We start from the raw sequence: 22,277 nt of genomic DNA, 5'->3' as shown, positions 1-22,277 counted from the left end.
TCCCAGCAGCCCCAACACAGAAGCCAGCAGTTTAAACATACTGAGGTGATATCTGTCTAATTTCAGTCTGTGTAACAACTATATAAACTAGAGTGCTGTGGGGTTTCCTGCTATACAGATGCTGATAATGGTTAATAAATTAACCCTTGCTTGCTTGTTATAAAGTTATTCTTCCAATGCCAGTTATGTGTTTGAAAGGAAGGTGATGAGGAGATTTATGATTTAAAGGCTGTAACTGTGAAAAAATAAAATCCTTTAATATATATATCAGAGCAGTTTTATTATTGCACTGTTGCTTGTATATAACCATCTGTTTAACCTCTGCATAGGGATTAAACACATACAGGGAGTGCAGAATTATTAGGCAAATGAGTATTTTGACCACATCATCCTCTTTATGCATGTTGTCTTACTCCAAGCTGTATAGGCTCGAAAGCCTACTACCAATTAAGCATATTAGGTGATGTGCATCTCTGTAATGAGAAGGGGTGTGGTCTAATGACATCAACACCCTATATCAGGTGTGCATAATTATTAGGCAACTTCCTTTCCTTTGGCAAAATGGGTCAAAAGAAGGACTTGACAGGCTCAGAAAAGTCAAAAATAGTGAGATATCTTGCAGAGGGATGCAGCACTCTTAAAATTGCAAAGCTTCTGAAGCGTGATCATCGAACAATCAAGCGTTTCATTTAAAATAGTCAACAGGGTCGCAAGAAGCGTGTGGAAAAACCAAAGCGCAAAATAACTGCCCATGAACTGAGAAAAGTCAAGCGTGCAGCTGCCAAGATGCCACTTGCCACCAGTTTGGCCATATTTCAGAGCTGCAACATCACTGGAGTGCCCAAAAGCACAAGGTGTGCAATACTCAGAGACATGGCCAAGGTAAGAAAGGCTGAAAGACGACCACCACTGAACAAGACACACAAGCTGAAACGTCAAGACTGGGCCAAGAAATATCTCAAGACTGATTTTTCTAAGGTTTTATGGACTGATGAAATGAGAGTGAGTCTTGATGGGCCAGATGGATGGGCCCGTGGCTGGATTGGTAAAGGGCAGAGAGCTCCAGTCCGACTCAGACGCCAGCAAGGTGGAGGTGGAGTACTGGTTTGGGCTGGTATCATCAAAGATGAGCTTGTGGGGCCTTTTCGGGTTGAGGATGGAGTCAAGCTCAACTCCCAGTCCTACTGCCAGTTTCTGGAAGACACCTTCTTCAAGCAGTGGTACAGGAAGAAGTCTGCATCCTTCAAGAAAAACATGATTTTCATGCAGGACAATGCTCCATCACACGCGTCCAAGTACTCCACAGCGTGGCTGGCAAGAAAGGGTATAAAAGAAGAAAATCTAATGACATGGTCTCCTTGTTCACCTGATCTGAACCCCATTGAGAACCTGTGGTCCATCATCAAATGTGAGATTTACAAGGAGGGAAAACAGTACACCTCTCTGAACAGTGTCTGGGAGGCTGTGGTTGCTGCTGCATGCAATGTTGATGGTGAACAGATCAAAACACTGACAGAATCCATGGATGGCAGGCTTTTGAGTGTCCTTGCAAAGAAAGGTGGCTATATTGGTCACTGATTTGTTTTTGTTTTGTTTTTGAATGTCAGAAATGTATATTTGTGAATGTTGAGATGTTATATTGGTTTCACTGGTAAAAATAAATAATTGAAATGGGTATATATTTGTTTTTTGTTAAGTTGCCTAATAATTATGCACAGTAATAGTCACCTGCACACTCAGATATCCCCCTAAAATAGCTAAAACTAAAAACAAACTAAAAACTACTTCCAAAAATATTCAACTTTGATATTAATGAGTTTTTTGGGTTCATTGAGAACATGGTTGTTGTTCAATAATATAATTAATCCTCAAAAATACAACTTGCCTAATAATTCTGCACTCCCTGTAGTTAAAGACATCTCCAGTGCAGCAATCCACTGCTAGATCAGCTGAACATATCTGGTAAGACCAATAACAAAAGAGAAATGTGTGTAGCCACCAATCACCAGTGATGCATTGCTGTTGCTGAGGATGTGTACTGTACATATTCTTTTCAACAAAGATACCCAAGAGAACAAACTAAATTCCATAGTTGAAGTGAATTTAAAAAAGGACATGCTCTATCTGAATCAACAAAAATTCAATTTGACTCCCCGATCAATTTAAGCAATCAGTTTGACTAAATTATACTACTAGTATTTAATAAGCTTGTTTTTGAGGTCTGAGTGGGAGGAGCTAGGCAAACCTAAATGGGCGTGGCTCTGCGGCAAAGTGTTCTTGTTTTTTTTTTTAAATGCAACTATGGCTGGTTAATCATTAATAGCTAAATCAGGTTTTTACCCTCCTGAGGTTGATAAACATAATCATTATGTCCCAGATTTGGAAACAAAATCCAGCCATGCTCATTAGAATAAATTAGAATAAATTAGCACTGTTGTGTACTAAAATCACTTGAGCGCAATCAATAGCGCTTTTATTTTTGATCTCATATCACAAGTTAAAAGTAATATATTGAGTAAAAATCTAGGCCACACTAACATCTGCTTGCCAGAACAGGTGCGCTAAATTCCCCACATAAAGTCAAAATAGACCTGAAAAGCTCATGTCAGTTATTGCTCAAGGGCTAAGCTGAAGGTGCACTAAGCCAAATAGCAGAGTTCTTCACTTACTTTTAAACAATTATTTTGTACTGAAGTAAAAAACACTTCACAAACATATATTACGGTTGCCACCTTTCTTGGAAGAAAATACTGGCCATGCTCATTAACATAAATGTGAATACATAATTAAACAGCATAACATAAAAACTAATATATATATATATATATATATATATATATATATACACACATACAGATACACATATACATACACACATACACTTATCTTATACATACACACATAAAAATACACTAATACATACACATGCACAAATACACGCATACACATATACATACACATACACTTTTACATGCACACATACAAATACACACATAAACATACACTTATACATACACTTATACATACACACATACATATACACATACACTTATACATACACCCATATACACATATACATGCAAACACACATATACTGTTACATTCACATATGCATGCACACATACAAATACACACACATATACACATACTGTATATACATACACACATACAAATATACATACACATACACACATACAAATACACGCATACACATATATACATACACACATACAAATACACGCATACACATATACATGCAAACATTCACATATACAAATACACATATATACACACACACATATACACATACTGTATATACATACACACATACAAATACACAAACATACACATATATACAGACACACATAAACATATACACCTTTGATCTCTTTCTAGTCCAGCACCCGATCATACACCATATCATATTTAAATCATTGTTACAATTTCTAAGCAATAAACATATGTGGCGTCGCCATTTTTTTGCCGAATCTAGCGATCACATTTACGGCGCCGCATACAACTTACACGCATATATTTTACCTGTCGTCGGCAGTTTTTACTCCCATAAACTAACAAAGAACTGGTGTCGCAATTCGGTATCACATATTCAGCGCAAGGACTTATGCACCGAGAATGGATACATTTTACTTCATACCATACATAGGCAGACGCAGCAAGCCTTGCACTGACTATGAAACTACCGTAACTACCTAGAAAACTTAGCAAACACCTAATGCATACGCAATGTCCACCCCTAATCCGCCATCCCCCACCGCAATAACTAATAAAATGTATTAATCTCTAAACCGCCAACCTCCCACAACGCAATCTACCTAATAAAAGTATTAACACCTAATCCTCCAACTCCCCACATCGCAATCTAACTACACTATTAACCCCTTATCCGCCAACCCCCCAAAAGTATTAATCTAATAACTAAGCCCCCTAACCTAACACCCCCTAAATTAACCCAATAAAATACAATTACATAAATTAAAAAAAGTCTTAACTAGAAATTACCACAAAAAAAAAATCTTAATTTTACATAAAAAAAAAAAAATCCTAACATTTCAGTAAAAAACAACAACAACATCCTAAGATTACATTAACATAAAAAACCCTAAGATTACCTTAAAATAAAATATATATATATAAATGCACTCACAGGAACGAACAACCAGCTCAATACCATTGTTTGCCTGTTCTATGGCGATTTACCACCTGGGTGTAACTTCTTTTAGCCCAGCAATGCTTTTCACAGAGTAGAACTCTCCTGTAGTATATCAGTCTGATCCCGCCTATTACGGTCAGTCCAGCGCCGAAATACCAGTCAATTCCTCTCTGAACAAGGAACAAAGCAACCCCAGACGATCGTTTCGGCCTTCATTGGGCCTCGTCAGTGAGGTGTAGCAGTATTCCTCTAAGCACACTGAGCAAGGAGTCCACGTCTGGTTTCCCCTTTTTCCCATAGGGAGACTAAATACACACAGAGAGAAATGCACTCACAGGAACGAACAACCAGCTCAATACCATTGTTAGCCTGTTCTATGGGGATTTACCACCTGGGTGCAACTTCTTTTAGCCCAGCAATGCTTTTCACAGAGTAGAACTCTCCTGTAGTATATCAGTCTGATCCCGCCTATTACGGTCAGTCCAGCGCCGAAATACCAGGCAATTCCTCTCTGAACAAGGAACAAAGCATCCCCATTATATATATATAGATATAATTACAAAAAAATAAAAAAAGTTAAGATTACAGAAAATAAAAAACGAAATTATCCAAAATAAAAAACGTTATTCCTAATCTAATACCCCCATAAAAACAAAAAAGCCACCCCCAAATAAAAAAACCCTAATCTACCAATATACTACCAATAGCCCTTAAAAATTATTATTATTATTATCGGTTATTTGTAGAGCGCCAACAGATTCCGCAGAGCTTAAAAATGCCTTTTGTAGGGCATTGCCCTAAGTTTAACAACTCTTTTAGGAAAAAAAAATACAAAGTACCTCTTAACAGTACAACCCTCAAAATAAAAAAGACCTAACTAAAAAAAACTAATCTACCCATTGCCCCTAAAGGGGCATTTGTATGGACATTGCCCTTAAAAAAGGCAATCAGCTCTTTTACTGCACCTTGATAATAAAAAAATATTTGTTAAAAAAAAAAAAGAACCAAAAAAAAAACAACTAACCCCGAAATAGGTACTCACCATTCATGAAGTCCGGACAACCATCTTCTTCCAGGAGGCGAATGTCTTCTTCCAGAAAGGTGAAGGTCTTCTCCCAGCTTGGCACCATCTTCCATCTTCATCCCGGTGGTGCTGAGCGGAGGCGGCACGGTCATCCGACGTGGAGGTGCTCTTCATGCAATCGTCCGCCGCACACTGAAGATTGAATGCAAGGTACCTTTTTTATATTGGGGTACCTTGCATTCCTATTGGGTGAAAATTTCAAATCAGCCAATAGGATGAGAGCTGCTTACATCCTATTGGCTGTTCAAATCATGCCGGTGGCGCAGAGGGGGACGATCGCATGAAGAGAGCCTCGTGTCGGATGACCGCTCCACCTCCGCACCACCTGGATGAAGATTGAATATGGTCCCGCGCTGGCTGAAGATGGAGCCGCTTGGAAGAAGACCTACGCCGCCTGGAAGAAGATGCATCGCCGGACTTCATCAATGATGAGTACCTATTTTGGAGTTAGTGTTAGTTTTTTTTTGTTTTTTTTTGGGGGGTGGGTTTTTTTAAGATTAGGGCTTGTATTTATTTTTATGGGCAGTAAAAGAGCTGATTGTCCTTTTTAAGAGCAATGTCCATACAAATGCCCCTTTAGGGGCAATAAGTAGATTAGTTTTTCTTTTTTATAAGGTGTTTTTTATTTTTGGGGGGATGGGTAGGTGGGGGGTTGTAATTTTAGGGGGTACTTTGTATTGTTTTTAGAAAAAGAGTTGTTAAACTTTTAAAACTATTGGTAGTTTATTGTTAGATTAGGTTTTTTGGGGGGGGGGGTTTGGGTGGCATTTTCGTTTTTAAGGTGGTATTAGATTAGGAAAAACTTTTATTTTGTATAATTTAGTTAGTTATTCTCTGTTATTTTAGCTTTTTTGTAATCAGCTTTTTATATTTTCCTGTAATGTTAGGATTTTTTTATTTTTCTGTAATGTTTAGGTAATTTAGGTTTTTTACTTTTTTTAATTGTAATTTAATTGGGGTTGACTTAGGGATGTTAGGTTAAGTGGTCTAATTATTAAATTAATACTTTGCGTTGTGGGTGGTTGGCGGTTTAGGTGTTAATAGATTAATTATGTAGTTTGCATTGTTGGGGGTTGGTGGTTTAGGGGTTAATAAGTTAATTTTGTAGATTGCATTGTTGGGAGTTGGTGGTTTAGGGGTTAATAGGTTAATTATGTAGTTTGCATTGTTGGGGGTTGGTGGTTTAGGGGTCAATAGGTTAATTATGTAGTTTGCATTTTTTGGGGTTATCAGTTTAGGGGTTAATAGGTTTATATAGTGGATAGCGTTGTGGGAGGATGGCTGATTAGGGGCTAATAATATTTATTAGTGGTTGTGATGTGGGGGGATTGCGGATTAGGGGTTTAGAATGGCATTTTGACACGTTGTTTAATTTTTTTTAGCCGATTTAGATATTTACGGGTGATTTCAACATTATTTTGTTTGTTAGTTGCCGCAAGATGATATACTGCCTTAAGTCACTGGCGACTCCATATATGTGTAATCATCAACTTGAAGTAATAAAACTTATGTAAATACTATCTCTCAACGACTATAAATTTAGCTTTATCTAGTGTAGTAGCTTTGGAACCTTATAATCTTGTACCTTAATCTATTTTAAGTCCCAAGTAAACAAAACAAATCTTTATCACAGAATTTCTGGCAAAATTCTAAATATAATAATATTATAGTTATACATCTGTCTTTGTCTGTGATGTTGTTGCATATACAAATTTATTCTATTTAAGAAATTGACAATTATATAAAAATTGGATGTACTATCAATATTTGACCAGAAGATCAAAATATAAGACTAAGTCACAATTTGATGAAGACATGCTCTTCAACAAATATCTTTCAGTGACACAATAAGAAAAATAATTAATAACAATAAATAATCTTATTCTAACAATAAAATCTAATATGAAAATATAAAGATTAAGTCAGAAATGTATTTCAACAAATGATCCTGAGAGAACACAAAGTGAAAAAAATGTAATGCAACATAAATACTCTGTTTAAAAAAACATCTATAATTGTTTAATACTGTTGAATAAGGTATATTCCACTAAGATTTATTCCTCTATAATGACAAGTGCTATTTATCAAATTTTTCAGCACATTGGGGATAATATTTCTGAATGTGAAATCTCATATAAATAATAAATACATAATGAGGAGATAGAATTTAAGTAAAAACTGATTTTCAACAAATGTTTATTGAAGAACTAAGTGAGAGTGAACACAATGTCCATATAATAAAATTGTACTGTCTCTTTAACAAGCAAGCTTTAAATTGTAGCGCGAACAGACCACACACATGCAGTGATCAAGTGCTAGTCATGCACGAAACATGTCTGCGTGAGGTCTGAACGCTGGCATTGTGTTTTTAATGCTTCTTACAGCTGCTATTGCTGTCATGTTTTTACCCTTTTACTAATAAACATCAAGTTTTTATACTAACATTGAGGAGTACTTTTTTGCGTTATTGGCGCCCACCCACCTTGGATTTCTATATGTGTAGTTGTGCACATTTCTGAACCTTGCCAGTTTGATCGACTTACGGCAGTATATCATCTGCCGGAGTGGTGATTCACCCGATGTGCAAGGTGAACTTACGTGCAGTTATGCTGAAACTTGTGCCGCATATGTAATCTCGCCCCTTGATTTTATATGTATAAATATGAGTAAAATACTTTATTTGAATATATTTTACATGTGTTTAGTTATGCATATATTGAAACATTTACACTACTGGAACATAGTTGACCACATCTGGTGAGCCAATACCAAGAGAGAAATGAATGCAGCCACCAATCACCCGCTAGCTATGAATAGTGTAGGATATGTACATATTCTTTTACAACAAAGGATACCAATAGAACAAAGAAAATTTGAAAATAGAAGTGACATTTTAAATGATATGCTCTTACTGAATCATGCAAGTTTAATTTTGACTTTCCTATCCCTTTAAGGAGACATATAAGTTAAAAACAAACTTTTATGATTCTAGTACCACCGCCTTCTGTAAGAGCATACTGAGTCAGGTCTGTGCATGTGTATGAAACACTTGGTGGTAGCAGTGGTAGGGAACTTACTACTAATAGTACACACACTTTTTGTGTGTCTACTGTATGAATATAGATTCTCTCTCAGTTTGTGTTCATTTTTTTTTTATTAAAGGGGTATTAAACAGTCTGTTTAACATATATTTTTTTTTCTAAACAGTGCTTCTAGCTATATAGCTTAGTAAGTTTACCTTTATGTTTAACGCAGAAAGGCTGAAACAACTGCACACTTAAAGGGACACAAACCCAAAATGTTTCTTTCATTATTCAGATAGTGAATACCATTTTAAACAACATTCTAATTTACTTTTATTATCTAATTTGCTTCATTCTTTTGATATCCTTTGTTGAATAAATAGCAATTCACATGGGTGAGCCAATGACATGAGGCATCTATGTACAGCCACCAATCAGCAGCTATTGGGCCTATCTAGATATGCTTTTTTAGCAAAGGATATCACAAGAATTAAGCAAATTAAATAATAGAAGTAAATTAGAAAGTTGTTTAAAATGACACGCTCATTTTAAATCATGAAAGAAAAAAACTGGGTTTCATGTCCCTTTAAGTTCCCTGTACAGGTTGCTTTTATAACATTGCTACACACACACTGCTGCGCACAAGTCAGATCCCTGCTATAGCAGACAAGTAGAGTGTTAAAAGGACAGTTCACCCCAAAAATGTCTCAACTTTAAATTGTTCACAATGACCCATTTTACCTGCTGGAGTGTATTAAATTGTTTACAAGTAGCTCCTTTACCCCTGTTTTGGCATTTAAAATAGCTGATTTAGCCTGTGGTATCACCACCTATACAGAACGTTTCTATACTGAAGTCTAGGCTATTGATAAGCCTGTGTAAACACATGCAGCAGAAAAAATTACACTCCCAGTGGGGTGTAGAAGAGTTGAGTTATAAAATGTTAACTTTCTATTGTTGTCTCTAAAAGTATCGAGCTTTGGTTTATAAACAGATATAAGGAAGCAAGTCTGTGTACATAAAGTGATAACATAATGAGATCTGATATTACATGCCAGCTCAACCCATTGTAATAGGCTGTGGTTTAAAAGCACAACATCAGCTACTTCATATACACAAATAAACCTGAAAATGCAATTTCTCATACATTTAACATTTTATACTCTGCAGCTGCTATATCAAGTAATTGAAAATACAGTAACGGAAAAAAAAACAATTTTACAGTTTACTGTCCCTTTAACTGGGGATAAAGGATGATTTAAAAAAACAGAAATACAATTCTTCCTCCCCTCAGTACTGCACTCCTTGATATGTAGAATGTTGGCACCTTCAATTTCTAAATCCTAGAATCTCCATACTTTAGTCCTATAGTGGATGTAACTGTGTTGTGCCTGGCACTGTTTAAAGTCACTAAACTATGTATCATGATTATAAATTATTTGTACTTAATTATTATAATTTACAATACACACACATTTGCATCCATAATCCATTTACAAACATTAACTATAATTATTATATACTGTATGAATTACTAGGTAGCCACAAATAGATATTATTACATCATAGAATATCACTATAACTTGTACTCTCATTTCACCACAAGGTGGCAGGAAAGAACTGATACTAGATATACTCTCTGTCCTTACAGATGTAGTGGGTACCATTCACAAGTTTCCTTTAGGGTTTGTTAGATTAGTACATGTAGTCTATAATTTGTATAGCAACATTCACACATGCATCTCAAGTCTGTGCAATACATGTAGGGCCTCAATCCGATATGCAGCGTCGCCCGCAAAAGCCGGCGACGCCAAATTTTGCGCGGGTTTGGTATCCTATATACGGCGTAACCTAGATGTTATGCTCGTATATTTCTGCCTTCGCCCGTAGTTTTTTGGGCCATTGACAGGTATACCAAACCCGCGCAGTTTGGTATCCAATATACAGCGTAAGGACTTGCGTGGCGAAAATGGAGAAATCTTACTCCATTTTCACCTTGCCACAAAATGCAGGCGTAGTAAGCCTTACGCTGTCTATTGGAGCCCGTAACTCCCTAAACTAGCTACAAAATAAAACCTAACACCTAACGCATGCGCAATGTCTATCTACCTGTCAACTGCGATCCCCTGCCGCAATCCCTAATAAAGTATTTAACCCCTAAACCGCTGCTCCCGGACCCCGCCGCCACCTACATTAAATGTATAACCCCCTAATGTGATCCCCCTACACCGTCGCCACCTACATTACATACCCCCTAATGTGAGCCCCTTACACCGCCGCCATCTACATTACATACCCCCTAATGTGAGCCTCTTACACCGCCGCCATCTACATTACATACCCCCTAATGTGAGCTCCTACCCCGCCGCCAGCTATATTAAAATTATTAACCCCTAATCTAATCCCCCTACCCCGCCGCCAGCTATATTAAATTATTAACCCCTAATCTAATCCCCCTACACCGCCGCCAGCTATATTAAATACATTAACCCCTAATCTAATCCCCCTAAAGTAATCCCCTCTATTACCAGCCCTTAAAAGGGCCTTTTGCGGGACATTGCCCCAAAGTAACAGCTCTATTGCCAGCCCTTAAAAGGGCTTTTTGCGGGGCATTTCCCCAAAGTAATCAGCTCTTTTACCAGCCCTTAAAAGGGCTTTTGGCGGGGCATTGTCACAAAGAAATCAGCTCTTTTGCCTATAATCTAAATCCCCCTACACCGCCGCCACCTATAATAAATGTATTACCCCCTAATCTAATCCCCCTACACCGCCGCCACCTATATTAAATAGATTAACCCCTAATCTGACCCCCCTACACCGCCGCCACCTATATTAACTATATTAACCCTAATTATATTAGGGTTAATATAGTTAATATAGTTATTATATTATATATATATTAAGTATAATAACCCTAATTATATTAGATATCAGATTCAAGTTCAATCCGATTGGCTGATCCAATCAGCCAATCAGATTGAGCTTGCATTCTATTGGCTGATCGGAACAGCCAATAGAATGCGAGCTCAATCTGATTGGCTATATATATATATATATATATATATATATAATATAATACCTATATTAACCCTAATATAATTAGGGTTAATATAGTTAATATAGGTGGCGGCGGTGTAGGGGGGTCAGATTAGGGGTTAATCTATTTAATATAGGTGGCGGCGGTGTAGGGGGATTAGATTAGGGGGTAATACATTTATTATAGGTGGCGGCGGTGTAGGGGGATTTAGATTATAGGCAAAAGAGCTGATTTCTTTGTGACAATGCCCTGCCAAAAGCCCTTTTAAGGGCTCGTAAAAGAGCTGATTACTTTGGGGCAAAGCCCCGCAAAAAGCCCTTTCAAGGGCTGGCAATAGAGCTGTTTACTTTGGGGTAATGCCACGCAAAAAGCCCTTTTCAGGGCTATTTGTAGGGTTAGACTTAGGTTTAGTGGTAGGGATAGTTTAGTATTTTAGGGGTTAATTAATTTAATATAGGTGGCGGCGCTGTAGGGGGATTAGATTAGGGGTTAATTAATTTAATATAGCTGGCGGCGGTGTAGGGGGATTAAATTAAGGGTTAATAATTTTAATATAGCTGGCGGCGGGGTAGGAGATCACATTAGGGGGTAGTTAATGTAGGTGGCGGCGGTGTAAGGTGCTCACATTAGGGGGTAGGTAATGTAGGTGGCGGCAGTGTAAGGGGCTCACATTAGGGGGTAGTTAATGTAGGTGGCGGCAGGGTCCAGGAGCGGCGGTTTAGGGGTTAATAACTTTATTAGGTGCGGCGGGGTCCGGGAGCGGCGGTTTAGGGGTTAATACATTTTTTATTATTAGGAGAGTGAGGGGGGATAGCGGATAGAGGGGTATACGTGTCGGGGTATGTTTGGGAGGCGTGTTAGACAGTACGGGAGATTTTATAACTTAGTCAGGTTTTGTAGTTGCCGGCAGTTTCTAAAGTGCCGTAAGTCACTGGCGACTCCAGAAATTTGTACTTACGCAGATTTCTGGACATCGCTGGTTTATCAGACTTACGTCACTTTAGCATCTGATGGCGCCGTATATTGGATAGCTCTTGTTGCGAGCTGAAACTACGGGCGGCGGGGGTTCCCTCGCTTGCGCCGCAAACTACGATCTATATCGGATCACGCCCGTAGTCTATAACACAGACAATTATTTGAATATGATTATTATGGTCAACCTTAAATACAAAACAGCCAGTAAATGTTGCAGAACGCAATAGCCCTGCGTTCTCTTACAATCCTATTAAATCCCACAGTCTATTGCTGAGCAGAATCTGATGAAGGTCTTTTGATTATTCTATTCTCTTATATTCCATTTCTGCTCTGTAAATTTTGAGGGAAGAGTTAATTTTATTTTATAAGTGCTAGAATATGAAATCCAGAAGAGCTCCATATATTTTTAGTAAATTATTCACTTTCAAAAAATCTTCTTTCTCTGTGAAAAGCACAATTGGGCTAATATAGGCTGCTCATAAGTTGTAAATCTCCATACTGAGCTACTGTTCATTCGTGGTAGATTGTGAAAGGCTATATATAGGGACTTATTTAAATTCTAAAGCCCTCTTCAAACACCAATTTTGTACGTTATTGGTTATTGCTATCATAATCGTAACTTAGGAAGATTTCTTCATTCAACTAAGGGCTCAGCCCTATTAGTGAGGCCTCCAAATGCAATGCTGGCTGCTTAATTCATTAAACACTGATATTCAAGCTACCACCCCACCAAAACAATGAAAAATAACATTGATCTCTAAAATGACATTCCAGCACAAGAATAGTTTGTTAAGGAAGATTGCGATCTTACTAGGTGCTGATTTAAGCTTTTGATTGGTGCACACACACTTCTCGAGAATGTTCATCACGTATACGCACAAATCAAAAGCTTATATGAAATCCCAAATTTCATAGCATAGAATTTTTTTAAAAGTTTCCAATTTACGACTATTATCAATTTGTTGTGTCTGGACCACAACATGACAGCAAACACTACTGCCATCTAGTGTTCTTGTAAATGTATAACGTTGTTAAAAGTATTCTTTGTGCTCCAGAAATGTGCACACACCTGAGCTTACCTACCTGCTTTTCAATAGAACAAAGTAATAGAACAAAGTAAATTTGCTAAAACAATCAAATTGGAAACGTTATTAAAATTGAATGCTCTATCTAAATCATCACTGAAATATTCTGGGTTTTATGTTTCTTTAAATTACTTTGACAATGACATATATTGTTTGCTGTTATCTTGAACTTAGAGTTAAAACTAGAGAGTTTAATTAGATTTTTTTTGTAAGCTTATTACAAACTTTGCACCAGAATGTCTCTTTGTGGGGTTGGGGGCTTACATTACATTAAGTGATTTATGTTACACTGCATGTGCTCAGCATTTGCATAATATTTATTAACCATAAGACACGGAGAGAGAGTGTGGTAAAGTGACTCACATGTCATGGAGCCCGGATGAGTAGTACGACAAGCTCGGATTAGGAGAGTTGGATGGAGGAAGTTGGGCTTTTGGAAACCGAGGTGGGACGGGCGGACTTGAGTTGGAAAACTGTCTCCCACCACGTGGAGGTACAGGAGGGGCATTGAGAAGACGGCACTCTTCCCTGACCTGAAAGACACAAAGCAGACAGAATCAATCCAATCATCATGAGCAAGGGTCTTGAATGGTTTATGAGAACTTTACTCCATTTGTGAACTTTTGTTATCAACACATCTTTATTTTTATTCATCCATGTAGGACCTCTTGGTTTTCTATCTTGAAAACTGTATAAAGAATCAGAGGAAGTTTGTAAAACAAGGATTTCTTACATAATTTTGTAAAGCATTCAGATAGGATAATCCTATAATTAAAACAATATGGATGGTTTTCATTCAAATCCGATACAGAAGTGTTCCATATTTCACTATAATTTATAACAATAGAGATAAACTTAGAAGTTGGCCACAAATTTGAAGATCCAGCTACATATTTTCATACCTCCCAACATTTCAAAATTCAAAAGAGGGACAACCCCCCACCCCACCCCCTGTGGCAAAAATTTGAAATTTGACAGGCAGGAGCAGGGGCGGGGGTTAAAAAAAACATAAGGCCAAAGTAATATAAATAAAATTCTAAATAAAGTCATATCTTGTAATACTCTAGGCAGCAAATCAAACACAAGCTCAAACCACTGGTATAGCTATGTGAGCTCTGTATTTAATTAGCCTTTGCAAAGACATTGCTAAATATTTTTTATCTTAATTGGACATTTAATAATAGATTCTTTAAAACTGCTCTCTGCATTCCCCATTCATATTCTAGACTCTGGCCTTTAAAGTCAGCAAAAATGCACAGTAACAAACTACATAGCATACACTTACACATGCATATACACACACACACGCACTACATATCATACACTTATACAGGCAGATACACACTGTCACTACACAGCATACACTTGCACATGCAGATACACACAAACACTACATAGCATACACTTATACATGTAGATACACACACACACTACATAGCATACACTTATACATGCAGATGCACACACTACATAGCTTACACGTATACATGCAAATACACACCCACACTACATAGCATACCCTTATACATGTAGATACACACACACACACTACATAGCATAAACTTATTCAGGCAGATACACACACACACACTACACAGCATACACTTATACATGCAGATACACACATTACATAGCTTACATTAATACATGCAGATACACACACACACACTACATAACATACACTTATACATGCAGATACACACACTACATAGCATACACTTATACATGTAGATACACACACACACACTACATAGCATACATTTATACATGCAGATACACACACTACATAGCATACACTTATACATGCAGATACACATACACTACACAGCATACACTTATACATGCAGATACACACACTCTACATAGCATACACTTATACATGCAGACACACACACTCTACATAGAATATACTTATACAGGCAGATACACACACTACACAGCATACACTTACACATGCAGATACACACACTCACTACATTGCATACACTTATACATGCAGATACACACACACACTACATAGCATATACTTATACAGTCCGACACACACACACACACAGACACACACACACACACACTACACAGCATACAATTATACAGGCAGATACACAGCCACTACATGGTATACACTTATACATGCAGATAAACACACACTACATAACATACACTTAAACATGCAGATACACACTTATACATACAGATACACACAAACTACATAGCTTACATTTATATAAATTTCCCTCATCGATGAAACATGCACTGGTCACACCTATCCTCAAAAAACCTTCCCTTGATCCTACCTCCCCATCCAACTACCGCCCTATTTCCCTCCTCCCTCTTGCTTCAAAGCTTCTCGAAAAACTAGTATATGCACGCCTATCCCATTTCCTTACGTTAAACTCCCTTCTTGACCCCTCCCTTCTTAAAATTAGACACTTCCTTACACAAGACACAACTAAGATTTTAATCCACTCTCTCATTCTTTCCCGCCTTGATTACTGCAACTCTGTCCTCTCTGGTCTCCCCACCTGCCACCTAGCTCCTTTACAATCCATAATGAATGCCTATGCCAGACTCATCTTCCTTACACGTCGCTCTTCATCTGCTGCGCCTCTCTGCCAATCCCTTCACTGGCTTCCTCTTGCCTCTAGGATCAAACACAAAACTCTCACTCTTACATACAAAGCCCTCAACTGCACTGCTCCCCCCTACATCTCAGACCTTGTCTCCAGATACTCTCCCTCCCGTCCCCTTCGCTCTGCTCATGACCTCCTACTCTCCTCCTCTCTTGTCACCTCATCACATTCCCGTTTACAGGACTTCTCCAGACTGGCTCCCATCTTGTGGAACTCTCTGCCTTGCTCCACAAGACTCTCTTCTAGTTTTAAAAGCTTCAAGTGCTCCCTAAAGACTCTACTGTTCAGGGACGCATACAACCTACGCTAACCTTTCCTAATACCAGTTCCTCTCCTCCACTGCAATCCCCTGAACCCTCTTAGCATGTAAGCCTAAAAGTCCAGCTGTTTGTAGATCACCTTCTTAAGAGCTGACTACAACAGTGCAACTCTTGACAGGGCCCTCTACCCTATAATTGTTTTGTTGTACTCCCCCTTTGTTTATAGTGCTGCGGAATCTGTTGGCGCTCAAATAACCGATAATAATAATAATAATACATGCAGACATACACACACACTACATAGCATACACTTATACATGCAGATACACACACTTATACATACAGATACACACACACTAAATAGTTTACACTTATATATGCAGATACACACACACTACACAGCTTACACTTTTACATGCAAAGGCACACACACACATAGATACAGATAGACACACACACTACATCATATATGGGTATCTGTAATTCATTGTATGGGGTTCTGGGGTTGGCAAGCACATTGCCTGGCAGTCTGAGGATGCCACTGTTCGTTACCCTGGTATTAGCACTGCTCATCATATAAAACTGAAGGCATGCTAGTATTATCACCAGGGGTTAGACGTCATAACTTCCAGGGTTAGAGGTCACCATTACCTGAGGTCAGAGGGTATACAGCCTTCCTACTCCTGCTTAACCCACACACAATTCTTTTTACACAGGAAATCTAACAGGTATCTAACCCTGGGAGAGAAAAACCAGCCACTTCTGAGTATGGGCCCAATAGAATTTAAAAGAAAACATTTTTTTATTTTTTTTAAATGCATGGGGCAATGTAGGACAGAATGCTAGCAACCCGGGACAGACCCCTAAAATCGGGACAGTTGGCGGGTATATATTTTGCATAAGACAGACAATGCTTTTTATATAATCACTGTATATAAAGAAAAGGCTAAACCATAGGTAAGATTTTAGGATTTGTTGCATTTGAAAGAACCATATTACATATCAACGTATTTACTATTGCAGAAGCTTCCTAATCTTTTTATGCAAAAACAGCTGCAACTACAATCTAAAAGATAATGGGCCAGTTTCCGAGTGGTGTGTTAACAGTTACGCGTGAGTGATAAGGGGTTTATTACGGCTGTTTGCACACATTAGGGCCTCAATCCGATATGCAGCGTCGCCCGCAGAAGCCGGCGACGCCAAAATTTGCGTGGGTTTGGTATCCTATATACGGCGTAACCTAGAAGTTACGCTCGTATATTTCTGCCTTCGCCCGTAGTTTTTTGGGCCATAGACAGGTATACCAAACCCGCGCAGTTTGGTATCCAATATACAGCGTAAGGACTTACGTGGCAAAAATGGAGAAATCTTACTCCATTTTCACCTCGCCACAAAATGCAGCCATAGTAAGCCTTACGCTGTCTATTGGAGCCCCGTAACTCCCTAAACTAGCTGCTAAATAAAACCTAACGCATGCGCAATGTCTATTTACCTGTCAACCGCGAACTGCTAAATAAAACCTAACACCTAACGCATGCGCAATGTCTATCTACCTGTCAACCGCGATCCCCCGCCGCAATCCCTAATAAAGTATTTAACCCTTAAACCGCCGCTCCCGGACCCCGCCACCACCTACATTAAAAGTATAACCCCCTAACGTGATCCCCCTACACCGTCGCCAGCTACATTACATACCCCCTAATGTGAGCTCCTACCTCGCCGCCAGCTATATTAAACTACCCCTAATGTGAGCCCCTTACACCGCCACCAGCTATATTAAATGTATTAACCCCTAATTTAATCCCCCTACACCGCCGCCAGCTATATTAAATGTATTAACCCCTAATCTAATCCCCCTACACCGCCGCCAGCTATATTAAATGTATTAACCCCTAAACTAATCCCCCTACACCGCCGCCAGTTATATTAAATGTATTAACCCCTAATCTAATCCCCCTACACCGCCGCCAGCTATATTAAATGTATTAACCCCTAATCTAATCCCCCTACACCGCTGCCAGCTATATTAAATGTATTAACCCCTAATTTAATCCCCCTACACCGCCGCCAGCTATATTAAATGTATTAAACCCTAATCTATTCCCCCTACACGCCGCCAGCTATATTAACTATATTAACCCTAATTATATTAGGGTTAATATAGTTAATATCGTTATTATATTATATATATATTAAGTATAATAACCCTATCTAACTCTAACATCTCTAACTAAATTCTTATTAAAATAAATCTAATTAATATTAATATTATTAATTAAAATATTCCTATTTAAATCTAAATACTTACCTATAAAATAAACCCTAAGATAGCTACAATTTATTAATAATTACATTGTAGCTATTTTAGGGTTTATATTTATTTTACAGGTAACTTGGTATTAATTTTAACTAGGTACAATAGCTATTAAATAGTTAATAACTATTTAATAGCTACCTAGTTAAAATAATTACCAATTTACCTGTAAAATAAATCCTAACCTAAGTTACAAATACACCTACACTATCAATAAATTAAATAATCTACAAATATCTAAACTAAAATACAATTAAATAAACTAAACTAAATTACAAAAAAAACCCCACTAAATTACAAAAAATAAAAAAAGATTACAAGATTTTTAATATGTTACAAAGTACAGTTACACTCATAATAACACTATCTAATAAATACATTACATAGCACAGTTACACTCATACTAACACCATTTAATAAAAAATATAAACAAAAAAGTTACAAGGGCTCCAGGGCCGGACTGGGACCAAAAAGAGGCCCGGGCATTTTAGGGCAAAGAGGCCCCCCCCCCCCTACTACCATTTCTCATTTGATTTTGTCAAATGGTTGTTATGAAAAAAATTAAGTAAAATATTTAAAAAAAAAATAATAAAAAAAAAATAAAGTGCAATATTCCCCAGTCCCCACCCACCGAGGACCAGCAGCCCACCAATAAATAGATAATATTGTTGTGCTGTGGTGCAGCCACCTGACATGGAGGAGACTGAAGTGAAGTCCATGGCACATGTGTGTGTAACAGTGTAATCCCCATAAGGCTGCTGTAGCCCACAGCAGAGGAGAGACTCTCAGAGAAACAGTGAATTTTTGTACAAACATAGCCTAGTACTACAGGCTGCTTAGGCTGCCTAAGCAGCCTGTAGTACTAGCTAGGACTGGAACTAAGTTAGTTCAAGTTAGGATAGTAAATGAATCAATTATTCATCATCAATCATGTTATGTATATAGTTATATAATTATAAGTTATATATACAGTAATGTTTTACTACACCGACCATTGCCAACTCAAAAGAAAAGGTCCTCTAAGTCCCTGTCTGAGACCAGCAGAGTGACCTCCTACCTGCCCTGCTAAGTTGAAGCCAGCCTGCTTGAGCATCGAGTCGTCATCAATCCCCAGCCCCAGGGAGGACTCAGGGGACCCACGGCCCGGCCCGGCAGTAGCATTGTTTTTAAGTTCAGGCCTGAGGCCTCCTCCTGGCCTCCACACTGACACCCACATCACGTGACACACAGGCTGCCGCGGCCCGGCCCGCAGCACTAGACTATCAGCCCCCTCGCAGCCTGAGCCTCTGTGTCACGTGGACCACCCGGCACGCGGCATGAGTGTGCAGCCGTGTGCAGGGTGTCCCTGGGCGCGTGTGAGTGTGACGTCACTCACAGTGCGTGCGTGCGTGCTCAGCCTCAGTCAGACCCAGCCAGGCCGGAAGTCTTCCGGCGGAAGTAGTGTAGTGCGCCTGTGTGTGCAGCTCTGCTCGGCCGATCAGAATTGGGAAATGGTGCCGCAGTTGCTGGAATGCCATTGGAATGAATGAATGTTGTTTGTAGTAGTAGTTAGTAAAATTAAATTATATAGTAAGTATTATGATGAGCAGTGGCACTGAGCAACTTGTATCTATGTTTGTGTGCTGCAGCCAGCAGCAGCTTGTATGGCGGTTTAAGTGGCCCTGTGAAGTGAACTGAGTACTAGACGACTACTTCTGTGTGTGTGACCATTGACCAAATTCCAATTATTGAAGTTAAACATTAACATTTTATTTGTTATATTAAATAAACAATATTTATTTGTTATATTAAATATTTCCAATTCCAAATCAACATAAAAAAAAAAATCTCAAATTTTTTTTGTATACTGTGTAAAGCCCCGCCCACCGTCACAGTGGGCGTGGCTAAACTACCACGCGGCTCACCGGGCAAATGCCCGGTCTGCCCTATGGCCAGTCCGGGCCTGAAGGGCTCAACGATACATGAGCTCTCTGGTGTTAGAAAAAAAATGCAGACAAAGGGCTTTGACATAGAGATACAAACAAATACATGTCTAAATATATATATATATATATATATATATATATATATATATATATATATGTATATATATATATACAGTATATATATGTGTGTACATATGCATTTATATATATATATATATGTATTTACAGACATATAACACATAAATACATATGTACACACATATAGACATATAAACACATAAATACATATGTACACACATATAGACATATAAACACATAAATACATATGTACACACATATAGACATATAAACACATAAATACATATGTACACACATATAGACATATAAACACATAAATACATATGTACACACATATAGACATATAAACACATAAATACATATGTGCACACTTATAGACATATAAACACATAAATACATATGTACACACATATACACATATAAATACTTAAATACATATGTGCACACATATAGACATATAAACACATAAATACATATGTACACACATGTAGACATATAAGCTGGAAGGGGTGAGAGAAAGCGCAAACTGAGATCTAAGTGTAGATTAAACACCTGGTAAGCCCCATGTATTTTTTACAAACTACTCACAAGATAGTAGGTGAAAATAAGTACATAGGTAAAAATGTATCCTTGAGCAGCGTCCAATGAAGAAAAGAGCTTCTGTGGTTATAAGCTTTTTATTAATGTTTAAAACAAGCACTAAGAAATGTAAAAAAATACATGGGGCTTACCAGGTGTTTAATCTACACTTAGATCTTTGTTTGTGCTTTCTCTCACCCCCTTCCAGCTTTTTACTATTGGTTCGAACTGACCTTAAATAGGAGCAGCAGCTGCAGAATATAACGGGAATATTTTCCACACTTGCTGAAAAACAAGGCCATCTCTGGAGAAACCTTGGGGATTTCAGAAACCTGATTATTTTCTATTTATCTAGTAGAGACTGTGCCATAACAAGTGTTTTACAATACAGACTGACTTTTATTTATTATTTTTCATATTCATGTGGTAAATGAGGTAAATGTAAATTGTTATATTTTATAACTTTTGATTTATTGCTTATCTCTAATATCATTGTATTATTATTTAATATTTTTATAGGGTACCCTTAGATTTATTTATTTAGAGAGTGCAGCGCTGCTTCTGTTTATTTTTTAAAAATATAGACATATAAACACATAAATACATATGTACAAACATATAGACATATAAACACATAAATACATATGTACACACATATAGATATATAAACAAATAAATACATATGTACACACATATAGACATATAAACACATAAATACATATGTACACACATATACACATATAAACACATAAATACATATGTACATACATATAGACATATAAACCCATAAATACATATGTACACACATATAGACATATAAACCCATAAATACATATGTACATATGTAAATACATATACACATATAAACACATAAATACATAAGTACACACATATACACATATAAACACATAAATACATATGTACACACACATAGACATATAAACCCATAAATACGTATGTACATATGTACATACATATACACATATAAACACATAAATACATATGTACACACATATACACATATAAACACATAAATACATATGTACACACATATACACATATAAACACATAAATACATATGTACACACATATAGACATATAAACACATAAATA

General features: G+C 37.5%; 1 protein-coding gene across 1 annotated transcript in view; it reads right to left on the bottom strand.

The window, feature by feature from the left end:
- GAREM2 (GRB2 associated regulator of MAPK1 subtype 2) overlaps window positions 1-22,277 on the bottom strand; it is a 271,203-nt gene that overhangs the window by 3,213 nt on the left and 245,713 nt on the right. Inside the window, exon 5 of the mRNA XM_053708899.1 lies at window positions 13,739-13,908. Within this exon, the coding sequence (XP_053564874.1) occupies window positions 13,739-13,908 (170 nt within the window). The remainder of the gene's footprint in view (window positions 1-13,738; window positions 13,909-22,277) is intronic.

Source organism: Bombina bombina, chromosome 4 (genome assembly GCF_027579735.1).
Source record: "Bombina bombina isolate aBomBom1 chromosome 4, aBomBom1.pri, whole genome shotgun sequence".
Lineage (NCBI taxonomy): Eukaryota > Metazoa > Chordata > Amphibia > Anura > Bombinatoridae > Bombina > Bombina bombina.
The sequence above is the reverse complement of the archived record's forward strand: the minus strand, read 5'-3'. Positions and strand labels throughout refer to the sequence as shown.